Source organism: Carettochelys insculpta, chromosome 3, assembly GCF_033958435.1.
Source record: "Carettochelys insculpta isolate YL-2023 chromosome 3, ASM3395843v1, whole genome shotgun sequence".
Lineage (NCBI taxonomy): Eukaryota > Metazoa > Chordata > Testudines > Carettochelyidae > Carettochelys > Carettochelys insculpta.
The window spans coordinates 170,622,744-170,645,407 of record NC_134139.1 but is presented as its reverse complement, the minus strand read 5'-3'; the positions used below and the strand labels follow the sequence as shown (position 1 = coordinate 170,645,407).

General features: G+C 40.4%; 1 protein-coding gene across 3 annotated transcripts in view; it reads left to right on the top strand.

Moving 5' to 3' along the window:
* FBXO25 (F-box protein 25) overlaps window positions 1-22,664 on the top strand; it is a 74,700-nt gene that overhangs the window by 46,930 nt on the left and 5,106 nt on the right. For 2 of the 3 annotated variants that reach the window (XM_074988923.1, XM_074988925.1), the window contains exons 7-10: window positions 259-443; window positions 4,255-4,437; window positions 14,064-14,207; window positions 19,495-19,521. In XM_074988923.1, the coding sequence (XP_074845024.1) occupies window positions 259-443; window positions 4,255-4,437; window positions 14,064-14,207; window positions 19,495-19,521 (539 nt within the window). The remainder of the gene's footprint in view (window positions 1-258; window positions 444-4,254; window positions 4,438-14,063; window positions 14,208-19,494; window positions 19,522-22,664) is intronic. The other variant, XM_074988926.1, reaches the window with a different exon arrangement.

Genomic DNA, 22,664 nt, shown 5'->3' with positions numbered 1-22,664 from the left:
AGACTCGGCATTAAGTTTGTTAACTTGTGGCATGAAATGCTGCACTGTTGCCTTGATAACAGTATAATAGCTTACAATCTTGTGCTCATTGGATCTGCCAGAGAAAATTCCTTTATAGGACCAGGGCATTTAGTATGGAAGTGAAACCACTGCTCAGCTGCCGTTTTGAGTACAGTTAGGGAAATGTCAGGAACTTGGGTAAATATAACAAATATAAAAGAATATTTACTCTTTTTTCCCCCCCCCCCCCCTCCTCAGTTTTGGAAGACCAACACAATCCACGCTTAATCAAAGATCTTCTTCAGGATCTGAGTTCTACTCTCTGTATACTTATTAGGGGAGAAGGGAAATCTGTGTTGGTGGGGAACATCAATATATGGATTTGCCGATTAGAAAATATCTTTACATGGCAACAACAGCTAAAAAATCTTCAGATGAACAAGGTATATTAAATTTGTTATGTCAGAAGTATTAGATAAAGGAGAAAGTGCTTTTAAGTACTGGCTTTTGACTTTTGTGTATAAGCAAAGTTTTAAATATGCCTAAAGCCATTTTTACTTTATTAGTTTGTACAAAATACTATGTAAAGGTATAAAGTTTTATAGTTCGGGATTTTTGTACACTAAGTATTTTAATATCTTCTGTGGCGAGGACAAAAGTAAATTTAACATATATTAACTGACAGATAATTCATAGGGTGACAAATGTTTACAGAATTAATTTTCTGATAGCCCAATCATAAATTTTAAAACTCTGCTTGCCTTAATCTGACTGTTTTGAGATAATTATTATCTGATCAGACACATGAAACAACTGTACCTCACTAAGGAGACACAGACCTGAAATTCAGGATCTGAGAGGGACCAAGAAAACATCACTAATTCATTGAAGTAGCAATTCCAAATCTTTACAAGCCAGCAAGGTCTTTCTAAGATAATATGTATCTTGTAGACTCCTGTAAACTTTAAAAGCTTGGATGTGGGTCATAACTTTTTTTTAAGCCTATAATGTAGAACGGGTGGAGGCACAAATTAGGAGAGAAATCAAAGGGAGCTAGTGAGACTTGGTGGGAGGGAGAGAAGGAAGTAGAGGCAGTCAGTTTCAGGCTGGGGATGAGAGTTCCAAGTATTTTTGTCCGGCTATGTCTAGATCACAGGGATTTGTCAACAGAAGTTTTTGCCAAAAGATACCTTTCGGCAAAACTTCTGTTGACCAATCAAGGCCAAATAGCCTAGTGGATCGCAAGAGCAATGCATTCTGTTGACAGAGAGCAGACAGACTGCCCAGCTGTGCAATCGGCAAAACAACCAACTGGAAGCATAGCAGACAGGACTGCCCAGTTTTCCAGAAGCTTTGTCTGTCTACAGAAAGCACCCCTGGAACATCCATACTGGTTTTCTGTCGACAGAGGTGTTATTCCTCATGGGCATTGAGGTACAGCTATCAACAAAAGTGCTACATTCTGTCAACTTATTGTCAACAGACTGCCTTGGGAATCTGGACGTTCTGTGAGTTTTGTCATCAAAGCAGCTGTTTTGCTGACAGAACCCTCTAGTGTAGACATAGCCTGTTTCCAGGCTCTTGCATCTGCCAGCCCCCTCCTCTTTTGGATGTGCACAAGCTTACCTGGAGGCAGAGTACTAGTCCCCTGCTTACCTTGTTCCGCTATCGTAATGCTGTGTCCATCACTTTAATCATTTACAGTAACAACTTTTGAAAATAAAACATCTGAAGTTTCGAAGGATTTATAGGATAATCTCTTTAGTTTAAATGAGATTTGTTTTGGGCTTAAATCATATTTAAACTAAAAGCATTTTTTGTTTTAAAAATAACCTTGTTTAGAGTTGAGTTTGAAACTTAGTACATATTTTAAGACCTACATTTATTATAATTTATTAAAATCAGTTAAATTAAACTTAAATAAATAACACATGTTTGCTAATGAAGTTTTAAAGGGCTTGTCTACCAAGGGCTTCGAAGGAAGGGTGGTAAGGATGGTAATTAGGGTGTTGGGAGTTTACTAATGAAGTGCTGCTATGCATAGGCAGCACTTCATTAAGGAAAATCCACCCCACCCCCCGCGGCAACTTGAAATTTTTAAACTGCAAAGTACTGGCACGCGTCTAGCCGCAGCTCACCCACTGGTACTTCAAAGTGCCGGGGCAACTTGGAAGTCCCCTTACTCCTCAATGTGATTTGATAGCTTTTTCATATGTATCCAGTACAATTAAGATAGTTTAGTTTAATGAACAAAAACAATTTTAAAATGCTGTTTTTCTGCATTTTTAATTTTGTTCCAATTTCCAAATCTAACTTGATACAAATCATGTGTAAGCAGTCATCTAGTAGATGAGAAATGTATCATTTGCCATTTTCTAACATAAAAATGTAGAGATTAAGACTGCATGAATGTATATTAAGCTATGTAGCTGTTTGAATAAATAGGTATTGGCACATAGTATCTCCAGTTTATAGCAAAAAACACCAAATATAATTAAAGGCTGTATTTAGTTGCAAATCAACATGTCACCCACCAACAAAAATAGACCTTTCTTTAGAAAAATAACTAAAAAGTATTAATCAAAACATAATTAAAATAGATTATATAAATCAATGAATGCTAAAGCAAAGTCACAAGATCTTGGCAGTAATGAACTAATATAACAGTTTATCTAACTTGTAGGGCCCTGCCTAGATACAAAGTTCGTATCCCCATTTCATCTGTAGCCACAAAAATGAGAAGTGGATTCTGCAGATTTGCAGGGCTCTGTTCAATATGCAACTTTGTTTATTTGGTAGGAAGCAGGGAGGGAATCATGAATTGTCTGTAACTTTTGACTTCATAATTCTGCTCTGAGTAAATCACAACCAATTTTGAAATAGAAGACTGATGACACTAAAGAAGTGGAAAATTCAGCCTTGAAGAAATTTGTTATGTGGCCAACAAGCCAAAACACGATAGTGGCTTGACAAATAACAGTTGCTTGATTTGTTTCCTTTATGTTATGTCAGTAACTTCCACTTGAGTGCTTTTACTTTAGTTACATATTACCAGTGCAATATTGGAGTTGCTACATTCACAGATGTCTGAGTAAAATGAGCTCTTGAAAAGTCTATACAAGATCTATATTCTGTAAGTAAAAGTGTAATGAGCTGAATTGTGGTGTTAAGTTAGAGCTGTCTGTGGGACCCAGCCATCTTAAGGGAGTGCAGATATTGTAATACCACTGAAGAGAATGATGCACATGCTCCCCTTTGTATCTGATCAGTTCCACTCAGTGGGACCACTGTCATTCCTCTTTCACAAACAGCAGACAGCAATGCTAGCTCTAAGTCCCTTATCGTGTCTCTTATTGTGCTCAGCCCTCTTCCAGTAGGCTCAAAGAGAGGAAAGAGAGGGGTACTACTTACACCACCCATGCCCCTACCGCAAGGAAAAGAACCTTCCCAGTCTTCACCTTAGGCCACTGCACAGAAACTATAAAAGAGGACTCTGGTCAGGGATATACTCTCCCTTGCGTCACCCACGCTGTATTCTGCTCTCGTATTAGTATGGCAATCAGTATTTCATCTGTTGTGGTCTCTCTGTAGAGGTGGCATTTGTGCTTTCTTTTCTTTGACTCTTACATTCCACATCTGTTGCACATCCTGTTTAAGTAATGGACAGACATTTCAGCACTTTTTAATAATGGTTTCTCTTACTTCTAATTGTCCAATTAATCAATCCTGAGCTTTATTATAGTTACTTGTTGTGCAGAGAAATTTATCAGTACATTTTTTAGGAGTGCATTTTTCTGAAAGTTGGTAGTATGGAGTCTAACAATTAGGTAAAAGTTGCAATTTTTTGAATATTTTTCTAATCCCTTAATTTGCTTTTAATTTCCAAAGATTTTTCATCAAAGCATAACTTTGTACTAAGAATTCTCATGTACTTCATACAAGGAAAAACTAAGAACTACACAACCACATTATTCAGTTTCTGTTTCTTGAGGTATTTAATGTTCATTATCAAACTGGCACAGTAATCTTAAATGATGAAAACCAAATGATCAGTCTCAAATGGGCAAAAATTGCGCACATCCACATTTTTTTTTTCAGGGAGCACACACATGCATACACAATTTATAAATTGTAAAAATATAGAGTTTTAAAAGGTGAAATAAAAAAAAGTAGTTTTATCAGTGTAAACTTAAATTTAAACTCCCTATTTATATGTTAACTCCATGCAGTTAAAAATTAATTCTTCTTTTTCAGCAAGTCAGCAATGGTCTCACACTCAGCGATCTCCCTTTGCATATGCTGAATAACATTTTATACCGGTTCTCAGATGGCTGGGACATTATTACCCTTGGTCAAGTGACTCCAACCCTATACATGCTCAGTGAAGACAGGCAGTTGTGGAAAAAACTTTGCCAGTACCATTTTGCAGAAAAACAGGTAATATGAGAGGTGAGAGGAGAGAGAGAACGGTGGTGTAGGGTATGCATGATACGATGCAGTTTTCTGTCGTATTGGATGTAGATGATCTCAGTAGAAATTCCTCTGTGAATTTGGCCTGCCTTTACTGTTGAACCTTTGCAATGTGAATAATGGGGAAATGTTATTTTTTTTCCAGAGTTGATGTCTACCCTTAGCTCCCATTGATTTTTCTAATAATTGAGCTTTGTAAATCAACCCAAAAGACTTCAAAGATGGGGAAGAAGTGTAGACTAAGCTTTTATTTCCCTCCATATTTTCCACCATTCCTGCCAACTGTGGCAGATCAGATGCTTAACGCTTCTTATATGCATTTGAGATCCCAAGGTAATAGATTCTTCAAGCTAAGATTGTTCATAGTCTTCAAATTTGAATAGTCATCCATGAGCTCCTATTATGAGTAAATTTTCGTGTATATGAGTAACTTTTACCAGGCCTTAATTAGTCTCAGTTCACCTAATAACATTGAGATCCATGGTTATCAGGACTTTAACCTACCCATTCTTCAAATCCCTTCTAGTGGGGCGTTTATGTATACGTGTTCATGTACACCTCTGACCTTCAACAAGCAAAGCTAACTGTTTAAGAGCAGTTTTCCAAACAGCTGTCAAAAGAAGATTGAGTACTGGCTGGAAGTGAGCCAGAGCAGCCTCTTCCTGCTACCCTGGGTGAACTCTAAGGCCTCAGACAAAAATTAGAAAAATCAACCCTGCTTCCTCTCCTAACAGTCAAACAGAAGAATACTGTAGAACTTCATGGCTGACCGTTCATGGGTTCATACACTGAGCTAGTAAATTAAATTACTGCTTAATATTGAATCTTGAGACCTAGCAAGCATGAAGTGAGGGTGGCCACTGTTTTCTGGAGGCTTGAGCATGGTGTATTCCAGGGAAGTCCTCTGAGGTCCAGAGTCACCAAGGTCACTTCCAGCTTCTGAGGCCCCTGTCCACATTAAAAGTTTAAAAAAAAATTAAAAAACAAATAAGACACCAAAAAGTGAGACGTAATTTGAATTTTTCATGTAACAAATGCTTTTCTAGTCCTTTTTTTCTGTACAAATGCACCAATTATTGAGGGATGTGCATAAAAACAAGTTGTGAAACTTATATAAATTTTAGAGGCTCCCTTTGAGTCTGAGGCCAAGGCCATCTCTCTCCTGCCTCTCATCCCTTTTGATTGGCCCTGATGACAGGTAGTACTCTTGCAAATCTCAGTGAGCAAATCAGATGAGCTCCCTAGAAATTGTTCTCTAATCATTGTCCTGATCTAATCCCATTGTATCAAAACAAAAAACAGTCCAGTAGCACTTTAAAGACTAACAAAATAATTTATTAGGTGATGAACTTTCGTGGGGCAGACCCACTTCTTCAGACCATAGCCATACCAGAACAGACTCAATATTTAAAGCACAGAGAACCAAAATAATAATCAAGGTTGACAAATCAGAAAAATACTATCAAGGTGAGCAAATCAGGGAGTAGAGGGGCAGAAGCGAGGAGGGGGTCAAGAATTATATTAAGCCAAGTATGCAAAAGAGCCTCTATAGCGACCTTAAAAATTCCCATCCCAGTTCAAACCATGTGTTAATGTGTCAAATTTGAATATAAAAGAGAGTTCAGCAGCCTCTCTTTCCAAAATATTGGGAAAATTCCTCTTCAGTAAGACGCAAACTATCAGGTCATTAACAGAATGGTATCCAATTGTGTTGTCCCACATTATTATTACTTCATTCCTTAAATGTTTTCAGTATGCTTTCTGCCAGTCAGAACATCAATCATCAATGCTACCCTCAAAAATACTAAATTCACTGAATTCTACAAATTGGCCACAGTGAATTATCTCTGATGGGAAAATTCTGTACTGTCTTGAGATTTTAATCCAGTAAACTGATATGAAGGGGAATGTCTTTGTAGAAATGTTTTAAATTGGGGCTAGAATAAAAACTGTGGTTCAAAAACTAGCAAATTCCATGTGCTTACAAGAAGTGTTGCTTTTTAAATGTCTGTTTATCCTCTGAGTTGCCTAGCATATTCTGTGTTGTTTCCTCTTTTAAACTGTGGTTACAGTAGGGTTTTGCTGACAAAACCAGTAGAATGTCCACACACAAATTGCACTTTGTCAACAGTTTTTGTTGGCGAAACTCCACAGTTTTGCTGGCAGCATTCTACCTCTCAGCCATGAGGCATAATGCTGCTGTCAACAGACTGTGTCAACGAAAAAGCTGTGTGGATGCTCTGGGGGGCTTTATCTCGACAGACAGTGCCTCCAGGACAATGGGCAGCCCTGTCTGCTGTGTTTCCCACTGCCTGTTTTGTCAAGAGAGTAGCCAGGCAGTCCGGCAGCTCTTTGGACAGAGTGGAGCACTCTTCCAATTGACTGTTTGTGGTCACACACTGTCAACAGAAGTTTTGCAGGAAATCTCTTCTGACAGTGACTTCTGTCAACAGATCTCTGTAGCGTAACTGTAGCCATCAGCTGTAGACCCTTTGGGGTCAAGAATGTTTGTTTCATTTTATTGACTGTACAACATTGAGCTCAGTATGGGTCTTAGATAATAAATAAAATGAAAAAAAAATGCAGCAGCTCTGGGTGTTCGATCTCATTATCCCAGAATGCAAAGTACCGTCCCCAAATTAAGAGTGCCCACTAACTGTGTGAAAATGAACAAGAGATCATACCATTTTTCCCCGGCACAGTGCTAACACAATCATGGGTCCTCAGTTGCTTCAAGTCGTTGCACATGCTGTTATGGCAACTTCACGGACTGTTGTGCACTTTTTCTTTCAAATACAAAGGGAGATGAGAGTTGAGGAGGATAACATTGATGAAGATTTTGAAGAGGAAATCACATAACTGCAGTCCAAGAAATCACAAATGCTGACTGCCCTGTATACATTGCTGAGAGTGGACTGGCAGTTTTGGACTCCTGAGACCAGCACAGAGTGATAGGACCACATCGTTTTTGAGTCCAGGGGCAACCAGCAGTGGCTGGAGAACTTTCACATGAGTAAGCTCACTTTTACGGAACTTGGATGTGCAGGCCCTCTGCCCCGCACCACAGCAACACAGGAATGAGGCAGGCTTTAACAGTTCAGAAATGAATGGCAGTCACTCTGTGAAACTCTGCAATACTCAACAGTTACCAGTCACTGGCAAATCATAGAATCACAGAGCTAGAAGGGACCTCAAGAGGACCTCAAGTCCAGCCCCCTGCCCCAAGCAGGATCAACCCCAACTAAGTCATCCCAGCCATGACTATGTCAAGCCAGGACTTAAAATTCTCTAGGGATGGAGATTCCACCACCTCTCTAGGCAATGAATTCCAGTGCTTCACCACCCTCCTGGTGAAGTAGGTTTTCCTAATACCCAGCCTACTCCTCTCCTTCTGTAAGTTCAGACCATTACTCCTTGTTCTGCTGAGAACAAGTTTCTCTCCATCCCTTTTAGAGCACCCCTTCAGGAAGCTGAAGGCTCCTATTAAATCACCTCTCAGTCTTCTCTTCTGTAAACTAAATAAGCCCAAATCCCTCAGCCACTCCTCATAGGTCATGTGCTCTAGCCACTTAATCATTCTGCTGAACCTACTCCAGCACATCCACACCTTTTCTGTACTGGGGGGCCCAGAACTCCAGATGTGGCCTCACCAGTGCAGAATAGAGGGGAACAAGAACCTCTTTAGATCTGCTCAATATGCTCCTCCTAGTGCACCCCACTATGCCTTTGGCCTTCTTGGCTACGAGGGCACACTATTTGCTCATGTCCAGCCTTTCATCTGCTATAATCTCTAGGTCCCTTTCTGCTTTACTGCTGCTTAGTCAGTTGGTCCCCAGCCAATAACAATGCTTGGGATTCTTCTGTTCCAGGTGTAGGACTCTACACTTCTCCTTGTTGAACCGCATCAGATTTCCTTTGGCCCAATCCTCCAGTTTATCCGGGTCACTCTGGATCATATCTCTACCCTCCAGCATGTATACCTGTCCCCCAGCTTAGTGTCATCCACAAGCTTTTTGAGGGTGCAATCCAGTCCCTCATCCAGGTCATTAATAAAGATATTGAACAACACCAGCCGCAGAACCGAGCCTTGAGGCACTCCACTTGAAGCAGACCACCATCCAGATACTGAGCCATTGACCACTACCTGTTGGGCCTGGCTGTCAAGCCAGCTTTCTACCCATCTTATAGTCCATGTATCCAATCCATAGTTCCTTAACTTATGGGCAAGAATGTTGTGAGAGACTGTATCAAAAGCTTTACTGAAGTCAAGGTATATTGCATCCACTGACTTCCCCATGTCCACAGAGCCAGTTACCTCATTGCAGAAGCTGATCAGGTTGGTTAGGCACAACTTGCCCTTGATGAATCCATGCTGAATCCACGTTGACTACTTTTGATCACTTCCCCTCTTCCAAGTGCTCCAAAATGAATTCCTTAAGTATCCCTTCCATTATTTTCCCAGGTGCTGAGGTAAGGCTGACTGGTCTGTAGTTTCCTGGATTGTCCTTTATTCTCTTTTTTTTTTTTTTTAAGATGAGCACGACATTTGCCTATTTCCAGTCATCTGGGATCTCTCACAATCTCCAAGAGTCTTCGAAGATAATGGCCAAAGGCTCAGCAATGACATCTGCTAATTCCCTCAGTACCCTTGGATGCATTAAATCCAGACTCATGGATTTGTGTACATCTAGTTTTTTTTTTTAAAATAGCTCTTAACTTGTTTCTTCCCCACCGAAGGCTGCCCTCCACCTTCCCACACTGCATTATCTAGCACTATAGTGTGGGAGCTGTCCTTGCCTGTGAAGACTGAGACAGAAAAAAGCATTGAGTACTTCAGCTTTTCTTACATCATCTGTCACTAGGTTACCTCTCTCATCCAGTAACAGCCCCACACCTTCCCTGATAACCAATCAATTTGGAGTGATCTACAGTGGGGGCCGTGGTGATGCAGGTAGCCTGGGCACTCTATCAGCGTCTCCTGAGGAAGACTGTGACCCTAGGAGATGTACAGGACATAGTGGCTGGCTTTTTTGCCCTAAAGTTTCCTAACTGCAGTGGGGTATGAGATGGCATGCACATCCCTATCATGGATCCAGCCCACCTGGCCTCTGAGTATATGAACAGAAAGAGGTACTTCTCAATAGTTTTGCAGACGTTGGTAGATCACAAAGGTCATTTCAACATCAATGTGGGATGGTTGGGGAAGGTTCACGACATGCGTATCTTCAAAAATTCTGGGCTGCACAGTAAGCTTCTGGATGGAACTTTTTTCTCAGACTGGAAAATCAGTATTGCTGTTGTGGAGATGCCTATCATAAGCAGGGTTGCCCAACATTACCCTCTGCTCCCTGGCCTCCTGAAACCCTGCACAGGAGTTCTGGATTGCACCTAAGATAACTTCAGTGTCAGACTCAGCTAGTGCAGAATGGTGGAATGTGCCTTTGACCACTTACAAGCAAGGTTCAGGTGCCTGTTGACCCATTTGGACCTTTCAGAAAATAATGTCCCCACTGTGATTATGGTATGCTGTATTTTTGCATAACATTTGTGAATCCAAGAAGACCTTTGTGAACATCTGGAATTCTGAGGCTGAGGCCATGAGCAGGGCTAATTGACAGCCGCCTACAAGGCCATTCTCCAATAACAATCCTGCTCTTGCAGCAATCAGGGAGGCTTTGAAACATAACATCGTGAATGATCTGCCAGACACATCATATTGCTGTATTTCTCTGTTTTAATGCCACCCATCACTCCCCACAATAATTTATGCTCCTCACTAAATGTGAACTAATAAATCAGACTGTGGCTTTCACAGAAGGAATGCTGTTACTTGGTGGGAAGGGGTTAAGTTAAAGGAAGAAGAATGGAGGGGAAGGGAGGGTTATTTTCCAAAATAGCACCGTGCAGCTGTGCTCTTGGCCTTGACCCCTTCCACCCTTGCCCAGGTTCCTGTGCCGCGAGTCCTCTGAGGACATTGGTTTAGCAGTGGGCAACTATGCTATCAACCTCAGCACCCTTCACCCTTGTCCAAGTGCTTCTGCCATGAGTCCTGCAGACCTTGGCTGTCCCCCACAAATCCCCACAATGATTTGTTTACCCCAACATACAGGGGCACCAAAAAATCACACCAAGGTGGTCATAAAAAGAATGTTTATTTGCAGGTGAAGGGGGTTAAGCGGCAGGGAAAAGAAGCATTATTAAGGTTGGTTGAACAGCCTTTTGCAGTGGCTATTGGGGCTAGACCAGCAGGCTGTTCTTGCCCTCCCTCCCCACATTTGGGGGCTGCAACAATGTGGGGTGGGTAACCAGTATTCAGGGGAGTCCAGGCAACAGCAAGTGGAGTTCACAGTTCTGCATGGGGAGTGTCTGCAGCTCCAGCATGGAGCATAGGACCTCTGTTTGGTCACTTACCGCCATTATTAGCTTTGTCATGTCCTCCCTTAGGTGCACCAATTGCTCTCCCTGGAACTCAAGCATATTCTGTCACCGCTGTGCTGTAGTCTGCCGTCACTGTGCTGCGCCCCTTTTGCTTTCAGTGGTTTCAGCTTGAGCCTGCTCCATGTGATGCAGGTTAAGATCCTGCTTGGACCTCTTGCACTTCCTGGCCGTGTCTCCCTTGCTGAGCATACCTTCCTGAAAAGTGAAGGTCAAAATTTAGATACAATTCACACAAAGCACTTACCCATGGAATGAATGGGTGTCTGTCTCTGCTATCAGTGAAAGTTTCTTTTTGCAAAGCTGCTTATGGCTTCTTAAGGATGGGATTCAAAGCGTGCAATACACAAGCCATCATTTATCCAGACCATTTCCTTGTGAACATGGTAAGCAATTGTCCACTTTACAGAGGGAGAGTGAGGACACAGCAGAGGAATCAGGATGTCCAGAAGCAGAATTAAAAATTTCAGCAAGAAAGAAAAGGCCATGAAAAAGAGGGCAAACCCATCTGTACTGGACATACTGGTTTGCAGTAATAGGGTCCGCAGCCATGAGGTGAGAGGCAAGGTGAAGAAGGGTTTGATTCCAGACACATGAATAAGTAGGGAGTGATCACTGTAAAATGAAAAGAAATGTGGGGGGAGAGGGAAATGGAAGGGGAGGAGGGCCAAAGAGCCTGCCAGTCACATGGAGTTGGGCAGATGGGGCTCCTGCTGGGCAGATGGGGCTCCTGCCAGCCACATGGTGCAGAAGTGCACTCCGGGTAAATGTAAAAGGGCAGGGAGTATTGCAAAGAAATGCAATCCACATTCTTGTGATTCTTTAGGTTGCCAGAGAAGACATTACCCTCCTAAAAATAACAGACAGTGGAAAAGAAGAGCTGTTCATCCTATGTGACCGCAACTCTGGAAAATTTGCAAAAATGCTGTGTGGCTCCATGATACCAGATTGTGCTCTGGTTGCTTGGCATGGCAACCTGCGCTACTGTGGAAGCCACACTAAGTCAGGCCTGCCCAAAAACCTGGTGCAAAAAATACAAGAATGCCAGGATGAGGCCTTCAGGACCTCCAAAAAGGATAAGTGCTCCATTCCCAGAAATATTAACTGAGAGGTTCAGTTCTACAGAAGACCTGTACCCATGTACATACCTATACCCAGCCACAACCCACCTAGCATTCAGAACAGCTGGGCCCTGGGCACTTAGGGACCGGTTTCAGGTCTATGAGGAAGAGCTCCAGGCTGTCAGGAGCAGCTTCCTCAGGCCCCTGCTGGTTCCCCCGGTTGTCGTCTTCATTGGCCTCCTTCTTCCTGGCCTACCAGCTCCACTTGGCTCACCCTGGGCCCCAGACCAGGACCTCCACAAGTGTGGAAATTAAGAGTGGGTTGGGTTCCCCCCCAAGAAACACATGAAGCTGTTCATAATAGCAGGTCTTTGGAGAGGTCCTGGACCACTGGTTGGCTTCCTGGACTTTGTGATACACCTGCTGGAGTTCCTTCATCTTCACCTGGCATTGCATAATACAGGAGTAACCTCTGGTGGTCATCAACTGTGAGATCTTATCATATATATTTTCACATTTCTCTTGGACATCCAAAGTGTGCTTGTCACTGGTTCCTCTCCCCAAACTGCAAGAAGATCCAGAATCTCTTGATGGCTCCATGCTGGAGCTGTCTTGTGACCCTAAGAACTACTAGGCAGATCACTGCCCTGAGTGCTCATGATTGCAAGAGATGGCTACCGATGTGGAGTGATACAATGGTTGAAAGAAATGTTAGCTTCTGGGCGCGTCTTCTATTTTCAGGGGTTGCTGGTGTTGAATTCAAATTCACAGGCTTCCTGTGACCTGCTTCCTGCGCACCTGGAGAACAGTGGAGATGGAAGTGGCCATACATGGCGGGTAGCCACGTAGCTTCGTGGGATACATACAGGACACTTCTAAAGCCTAATAAATTCAATTTTAAGACATGGCACTTCCCCACTGGCCTTTATTCTGACTTTTAAATTCGAACTTGATGCTACACCCAGGTGGTTTCAACAATGTTATGACATTTGATTTTAGTACTCCCTAAATCGAGCTACTGATATTTACAGTGAATCATGTTGTAATATTGAGTTAACTGCCTTAAATGTGAATTTATCTTGTCGTGTAGATGCAGCCTAGGAATAGTTGTATAACATACCTTAATTGTGAAAAATATCTAGCCTGTGGCTGCATTTATAAAGTTTAAAGCCTTTGTTGCTTTGTATGTACTCTACAGGGGACATTCATCATCACAGGAAGCCACTAGTTCTAATACATGATCATCTTTCATCAATTAGGAATGGAAGGAAAAAATTCAGTGCAATTTTTACTATGTAACTCCCTTAAAGTTAGTACTCCTTATACAACAAGGCTGTGGCTACGTTACATTGCCCTTTCAGAAGGGGAATGCAAATGCAGCCAATTAGAAAAGCAAATGAGGTGCTGATTTACATATTGTGCCTCATTTGCCTAATGGCAGCCACTCGCTGTTCCAGAAGTGCTGTTTTCGGGGGATAAAAACAAGCAGTGTAGAGGCGGTTCCTTCACCAACAAACCTGGGATTTGTTTTGGAAAAACCCCATCAACACTGCTTCTCTCCCCACCCACACTAAAAACAGCTTTTGGTATCAGCGAGTGGCCACCATTATGCAAATGAGGTGCATGATATGTAAATCAGTGCCTCATTTGCATTTCCAATCCACAGTATTTGCATTCCCCTTCTGAAAGGAGAAGGTAGTGTAGCTGCAGAACCAAGGTCGTCATTAATTTGGCCCTTTCAAGTTGATGGAGTTATCCCAACTGTGAGTATGGCTCAGTATAGCTTAACAAATCTGTATTTTCTGTTTTATATTGTTTTGATCTAATTTAGTTTCATTGGGAAGGTCTCAAATATTTAGAAAGGTCTGGCCTAGAATAGGGCATAAATCACATTTATATGTACAGGTATCTAAAACTGGTCTTCAGAGTTTCAAGCTGACACTCTATAAAGTTGTGTATATGAGTTAGAATAGTAGCATGACACTAGCTTGATTATAAAATATTTTCTGTTAAATTGTTCTATTATTCTTCAGTTTTTGCTTGACTTGATAGCTTTCTGCTAATAATTTAAAGAAAAATGTTAATTTTTATGTTCAGTTCTGTAGGCATTTGATCCTGTCGGAAAAAGGCCACATTGACTGGAAGATGATGTACTTTGCACTTCAGAAATGTTATCCCATAAAGGAACAATATGGAGACACGCTGCATTTTTGTCGGCATTGTAGTATTCTGTTTTGGAAGGTAAAAACTGGAAATGTATAATTTTAACTTCGTAGACTAAGCTACTGAAAAATCCCATAGGTGAGAGGGAAAATTAGTGTTGTATAATAGTGTGGCATGTTAACTGGAAAATAATTGGACTTCAAATTAAGCTAAGTGGTCACATCTACTTGGCTTGCTATGTTGTTCCAAAAAATGATTCCTGCAAAATGAGAATTCAAAAGTTCAAGTCCATGCTCTATTTAGTGATAGAATCAGTACAAGTTGCACCTCCCTGATGCGGCACCCTCGAGACCTCATGGTCCCAAATGAGGGATTCTGCCAGACCAAGAATGTTAGTGTCTGTCCCCCGCCATCTCTGGCTGTCCCACGCTTGCTGGCCCTCTGGCCTCAGCTCACCCACTACCGCTGGACCCCTGGCACTAGCACTCTAGCCCCACAAGGCTGCTGTGGGGACTGCCAGCACTGGTCCCCTGCAGGACAAGGGGTGTTCCTGGACCAGAGTGTGCCAGTTTTAGGAGGTGCAACCTGTACCAGAAATTGGTATTCTGTGCTTTCACATTATGAAGAAAGAAGGGAAGAGTGTTACTCTGTACCTTCTCGCAGCCTTTTTGTTAAAAACAGCTCTAATGTACAAACGCTTAGAGGCAAGGGGGAAGCAAGCAGAGGACTCGTGTCAACATTGTGGTAGATAATGAAAGGAATCAGTAGTAATAACATCTTACCACATTATTTCCACAACAACGACGTAACGATTACTAAATCATGTATAACAACTATGGCTTGTGAAAAGCATTGGAGAACATACTAGAAATCGTCTTTCCAAACATGCATTTGTATTTCTCTTATCTTGCTGTCTGGTAGTAAGTATATTCAGCCTTGAAGAAGAACTTTATTTCTCTAGGGTAATCTACTTCTTAGCTCACCTGAAGTCACAGTAATCCTATTTTGGTTTAATATTTCGTGACTGGAAAAGTGAATTATGATGCCTCTGATCGACTTCAGTTCGCAACCCAAAGACTACAGTAAATTAGTATTTCAAATGGAAAATAAGAAGCAAAAGTTGTTCGGAAACCTTGAAAAACTTCTTTTTAGAAACCATTTTGCTTTTATACTTTTTTTATTTTCCATGATTCTGAAATTCTAGACACATGGAAGCAAGACTGTGTATGAATTTGTCAGCTCTTTCCTCCTCTTTCCAAAGAAGTTAATTCTTCCTATGTGACCTAAAACCCTATGTGGCTTTGCAGTTTTGTCCAATGAGGAGTAATTGCATGTGTGCCAATAGCAATGCTTGAACCATGTCATTCTAAATTTGAATATCCATGTTATCTTGACTGTATCTGCAAACTATCGTAATTAAATCAGCAATATAAACCCATACAGCCAGTATAGGCTTCTGGACAACCTACTGATGCATATTTCTTGCATTCTGATAAAGATTTTCTTGTGAATAAAAGCTGTCCATTGCAGTAGACTGTATTCTGTAACTTGCTGCCTAGTCATAGGGTACAGGTTTCTCCCTGAAAACTTCAGCTGGTGATAAGACAGTGCAGTTATGAGAGAGCTGAGTTTTTAGTTCTTTTGCAAACTATTTCTCTTTCTAATCTACGAAGGTTTTTGCTGCCAGGTTATTCTTACATAAGGGGACAACCTGGTGTGGTATTTGACATTTTGCTTCCATTCAAATGTTTGCTACTGTTGTGCTTTAAAGTGTAGTGCTGTTAATGCTGGGAATGACCAAATTCATGGTATTTCTTGGAGTCTAAAATTTAAGCTCAAGGATCATGAGAGAATGTAGGAAGAAGTGTAAGTTACATGTACATTGGTAGAATGGCTAAATACTAAGAATTGTGGAGTATTCCATGCAACTGAGTCCTTCATCCTTTGATAGGAGTTCTGAGTGCTGCTCTGCAGATCAATTCACAGTCAGGAATAGCAATAATTTTGTAGTGAAAAAGACACTAATGATTGCTGTTGCAGGACTTCATATATAGCAGTGAGTTATTGGAATGGGCTGACGATAGATTTTAATAACTTATTTCATACAGTTGTAGTTCTCAGGCTCTCAGAAGAAACAGATATTGGAATGTGACAAAACTTTTTAAAAGAATTGTTAGTTTCCCAGTGGTGGTGAACTAGTTCTGTCTCTATTCAGTGCTGTGGCAGCTTGGTTTAGTGCTTTTCTCTTGGTGGTCACTCAATAACAAGTAGGATGTCTTCATGTCCCTCTATTTGTGAGTCCTTGGATGGCTGACCAGCCCAATCATAGAGTCACAGGCCATATCAAAGAAGGGGCATGTGATGATAGCTGTTGGAGAGACATGGGGCAGTTTTTGCTACTCCTCTCCTCCGCCTCTCCTCATCTGCGCTGTGGTAGGATCTCTCAAATCGTGCCACTCCCTCACAGATTACTGTGTTTCCCTCATTTCACCAGTATAATTTGTCTCTCCAGGATTCTGCTTCAGGCAGCTGCATTTCCTCCAGTTGCTGATGTCACCCTAGCAATTGGGTAGTTGAGAGAATTTGCTGTTTGTTGCCAATGTGAAGGTGCTGTAAAGTTAAGGGTCTTCTGTTTATTGTGTACCTTTTTCTTTATTCTTTCAACAATGGATGTAGCCAGTGTAGCCGGGCTAATATTGTATTCTTGTGGGAAGAGTAGTAAGATCGGTGGTGACTCAGAATCTCTCATTTACGTCATGCAAAAGATAATTGCTTGAGCAGAACACAAACACATCTTCAAAATATGCTTGTGGGTTATTGGTTTAGCACTGAATCTGAGGGGAAGGAAGCCATTTACTGAATTACTGAGGGTCATGTATTAATACCTGGGGAAGCTAATGATCCAACCAGAAGACCAAATTTAATAATGAGTCCTGGGAATGTGTGACCTGAGGCATTTTGTACACATGCTAAGAAGACAATTACCACCTTTAGTATTGCAACCATGTCTGGAACTGCTGGCTTGAGGGCTCGAGTAGAAATGATATGTCTGCAGAGTAATTAATAGTCATTATTCCAAATGCAAATTCAGTAATCTTTGTAACACCATAATTAACTTCATAGTAATTGATTATGACATTCAATAAGATTATGACTGCAGGTGTGGAATAAAAATTGGATGTCTTTTGGAATTAGTGATGAGATATAGAAATTTATCTCATCTACGGCAGTGGATTGTGAACCACATCAGTGCCATCTAACAAATATTTGATATAGCAGAAATAATTGGTGGTGATGTTTGATTTCTACACTGTACCTGGCACTAATGGTGTCAGAGTTGCCAAAGGGTTGATCAACAAAGAGCCTGAATTGCCTTCTTGTTGTGACCCTTTCACAAGCTTTTTAACCTTAAAAAAGAGAGGGAAATCAACCAAGAGAAATAACTCTTATGTTCCTGTCATCTCTTATGAGACTTTGTGCTCTTTGGAAATAGCTATATTAACTAGAAAAAGAGGAAGTATACCAATTTAAATGTATTAATAGTCATAAACAAAATTGTGACAGACCATCTCTTAAGGTTCAGAGTGGTACTTGGTTTTAACTTGGTATCAGTAAAATTCATACAATATAGTGGTTGACTGATATATCATTATCTGTAATTAACACCTAGTCCCAACTGAAATTTGATCCTCTACAATTCCTTTGGATACCTTGTAATCTGATCTAAACTATTCTATAACTTTAAAATTTCTATGTATTTTTAAAAGGAAAACATTGCGTAGTGCTTTAAATTTTGTGGGGAAAGAACCTCGTAAGACACTTACACTTTAACAACATACAGTAAAAGCTGTGTTATCTAGCACCCAGATAACTGTCACATTTTAAGGAGAACTCAGAGCAGCTCCCTTGCTGAGGCTGGTTGCCATGCTGAGGCCAGCCACTATGGGGCCAGCTCTCCTGGTGGGGGAGGCAGAGCAGGGCCAGCTTGGCTGCTGAGGTTGGCAGCAGCACGGTGGCTCACCCAATGGGACCCGCTCAACTAAATGGAAAATGTTGATTATCTGGCAACCCTTGTTCCCCGGGGATTCCCATTAATCAGTCTTCTACTGTATTATAAATACATACTATGAAGAAAATAGAAATATTTTCTTAATCAGATAGCAGTAATTCAAAATCTGGTCATTTTTTAAAATGTTCAGTAATATTGCTTTACAATTGATTTCCTATCTCTAAAAATATTTTCTCTCACACTAAGCATGCAAAAAGGGAACTTGGCTGACTATACAAGGAACCAGTGAAATTGACTATAAAATAGTGCTTTCATATATATACAATAAAGAAAATGATTTCTCAGTTTTCAGTTATTCAGTTCTTGTAATCTTAGCTGCTGTTTAGTAAAATTAATAGTTCTTAAAAGCATTCAGACAGCAGCATGTAGGGATTTTTTTGTTGTCTGCGTTTCTTTAAACCAAATGATCATAGAAAACTTGATTACAGCGGTGAAACCATCACTATTTTACTGGGAGTGTGGTGATATAACAAATCTTAAATGTTAAAAAAGGAAATGATTATCACCCACACGCATCACCTTAAATGACACTTTGAGAAATGATTTTTTCGAAAAACGACTTCTCATTTTTAATATAGGCTTAATATGTAATTACTCAGTGGAGTAAAAATGCTGAAATCTAACACTTATGTTTTATTCATTTTTGTGAACACTTTTTTGTTTATATCATAATTCTTCCGTACTAGTATATGGTGTCACCAATGTGGGTAAATTTCTTCCACTGCTAATTGGATGATGTATTTCAGCAAGTCTAGAGATGGACATGAATGATGCAGTATTTGTCTCTCGTTAATGATAACATATTTAATGGTGGGCAAATCATTGAAGCAGGTGGGCAGCAACTAAAAGCTATTTCAGACAAATGTTGTGATGTAACACCTTTTCTTACTCCTCTCAGGCTTTATATACACTACAAAAATAACTTTGAAGTTGGGCATGTGCACACACCCTACTTAAAAGTTAAATTTCAAAGTAGAGCACTTCTCCATTCCTGGGAATGGAGTAAGGAATTCAAAGTAAGGGAAAATGTGTGTAGACTCTCTGCTGGCTATTTAGATGTAGCGCCTAACTTCAAAGTTAGTTCCTAATGTAGACGCATCCTCAGAATTTTAGTGGTAGTTTGTATGTGGGCTATTCCAAGAGATTAAAAGTAATCTGCTTCAGAATAATCCTATGCTAAATAGTCAAAATCATGTAGTAATCTTTCTCTAAATGACAACCAGTCCAATAAGTCTTAATGTTTCCTCTCTCTTTATTATTGCACATCTTCCTGCTTCTTCCTTCGTGATTCCAAAGGACTACCACCTTGCTTTGTTACTCAAGGTATTTCATATGTGTTTCATCCCTGATTTCATCTGTGCTAGTTCTGTCATGTTGAAGTGAACAAGATGTTAAATTGTAATCTGTGTGTTGGTTCGTCAAGACTGGCTAAGAATAAAATACTGCTGCAGTTGTTGACATTGCATTAGATACTGGCATTTTCCAACCTCCGCTTTGCTCTTTTGGTTATGGTTATTTTTATTGCATTGTTCTTCACTGTACTGTTTCAACCTAAAGGACTGAATTCAGCCTCTGATGTAGGCAGGTGCAACTGTCACAACTCAGAAAGTTATGCCCTTATGCTAAGGATAAATTTTGCACAGAGTAGGCATTGGTGACTGTTCCCACATTCTAATGGATTTAGTTCACTACTGAAATCTAAGAACAACAAAGGCAACATCACAGAATTCCATCTCTGCATTCTGAAACAAAGGCACTGAAATTGCTTTTGCACCATTGAATAATTTAATTGCACTTTAACCTGTCTTACCTGGAGACCTTTTTCCAAACAGTAGGGTTTGTAAAACAGTAGGGCTAGTTACAGTATCTGTCCAGTGAGAGAGACTCCTCTCCCACTGTAGTTTGTAAAAGAGGGGTAATGAATCTTTTTTATTTTGGGTTTGTTTTTTTTTTTTTCCCTTTTTGGTCAGGGGCCACTGACTCACTGAAAAGTAAGTTGAGAGCCGTACACTGGCAAAAGCAACACAAACCCTCAGTACTCGCTCCCAAGGTGGGAAATAAAATAAAAAACCATGATGCAGCCCCACAGTTACCTGCCCCTATTGTAAAAGAACCTTTTTAAGAGAGTTGGGTTCAGCATTCATCTATTCTGAGCTCTTGGCATCTTTCTGAGAAGCCACAGGCAGCACCTCTCTTCCCTCTCTCTGCATCCAGTTCATTTAGGGACCTTATTGTTAGGTGTTTTGTTTTGTTTTGTTTTTTTCCCCCTTAATGGCACTTCCCATGTCATTAAAAGAGCATCCCGCTCTGATTCTCTTCAGGCACTAAGTAAAAGGATGAACATAAACAGATCATTTTAAAATCTCAGTTAATGTTTTTTCTTTAAACCCAGATGAGGGTATTTATTTATTTTTATAGCACCAGACGCTCCCTGTCTGAAGTTCCAGGATATCTATACTCCCATTTAAAATGAATATTTCATCCTTGGTTGTTCCTTATGTCCCTATGTATTGCAGAGGTCTTGGTGCATCCTGCATCAGGGATGCCACATGTGCTTCCATACCTAGATTTTACAGAATTGAATTCAGAGCTCCCATCTTAGCTATTGCTTTCTGTGAAATACAGTTCCCTTCCCACCCGCTCCTAAGACGTGCCAGTGGAATACTTCCATTGACAGAACTAGCTTGTAATGTTAATGGGGAGGTTGTATGATTTCTTTAATGTGTATTTTACTTTCTTTAAGCCTTTCTACTCAATACAATGATTTTGTGGTTGCACATAACAAGTATACTAAAAAAGCAGGTGCAGTTTGACTTGTAATGACTATTGTCTTTCACGTTATTCTATCCAGATGTATTCAAGGCTTTGTGTTACTGCTGTAGCATTTCTGTCTAGTAATGGTATTATAGGTAACGAGATTTGAACATTGCATTGTAAAATTAACTAAAATCTGAAATGTTTTTCAGCAGTACCAGAGTCTCATACTAAGGGTAGGCTCTTAGATCTTAAGAACAGTAAAATTATTTTCAAAACAGGACCACATGCCTCGGTGGAATAGCATTGATTGAGCCTTTCAACTTGAGGTCATCAGTTTCAATCCTGACCAATCAATACTGGACCGAAGTCAGTCCCTGAAAATGCTTTATGCAGAACAAACTGGTGCTCTGTCAGCCATTCCTTCAGTGTCAAAATATTCAGAGAAACAAAATTGGATGGATGCAAATTGCATTCCTTTCACTCCTCCTACAAACGCTCTGCCTAGAACAAGATCCAAGGCCGCATTGTAAGCTTGCTCTGCTGCTTTCTTGTGTGTGTTTGGAGGGGATTGTTTTGTTTTTAGGGAGGGCATGTGGTGGGGGTGAAGGGGAGTGATCCAATTTCTATGATTTTTTCCTACCATTCTGAAAGCTTGCACTTCAAAGTGCCAAATTGAGGCAAGTCTTGGCTGGACTATTTCAGACTTGTTGATCCTAATCGCTGAAAAAAATTATGCTAGGTAAGACACTGAAGGCTTGACTGGCATTGTATGCATGCATAGTGTATGGCTGATATATTCACCAACATTCATGTAACTTTAAATCACCAACTTATATTCTTTCTGAATATCTTGAAATGGTATCTTGAAATGGTACGGTGACGTGTAAGAAAATAGTTGAATAACCACATTAGGGAAGGTGTTCTTAAAAACTACCCAGAAGTGTGCATGTTGATATACTTGCATCTCCACATATAGATGTTAAGATGTGACCCAATTTAATTGTAACTAATACATTTTCTTAGTTTCTGTTTTCAGTTTTCTGTCCTCCTTTTCCTGAAAATAAATTCTCAGAAGATAAAGGGGAATGATTAAATGGAAAAAGTGATAGAACCAGCTAATTGGCTATGAATTAAAGTAGCATGGGAAACAGCAATAAAAATAGGTGCTTTCATATCCCCTGTTACAGTTTATGCTTTCACATGAAGCTTTTTGTCCACTGTAGCGCCCCCTAGGGTTCGGGCGGTCCTCGGGAGGAGCCTGATACTGAAGGGGCCCACACTTTACAGCCGGGGTTTCCATAAGATGATTAATATAATGAATAAAATTACACCTACCAGAAATACCACAACTCCCTGAGGGGTTTCTAGGTCCCAGTAATTATTTAGAACAGCCCAGGAATTAGGTTGGGTAGCATTCATTTGCCCCTTTACCCTTTAATAAAACTTGATACTTTTATAAATTACAACTGTATTGTTTATTAAACGAATAGACTATTAAAGACAATAAACAGGTTTACAACTACTTGTTAGTTTTTATCTGACATATATGTGGTTTTCCAGTTATTGAACTTACTTCTATATTACTAAACAAATTCTGTGGTTAGCAACTTATACTATTAGAATTACTAAACCCATCCTGTCACTATGAACTGAAACTTATCACTCTATTATATGTATACTTACCAACTTATACTTACTAGTCCTATGCT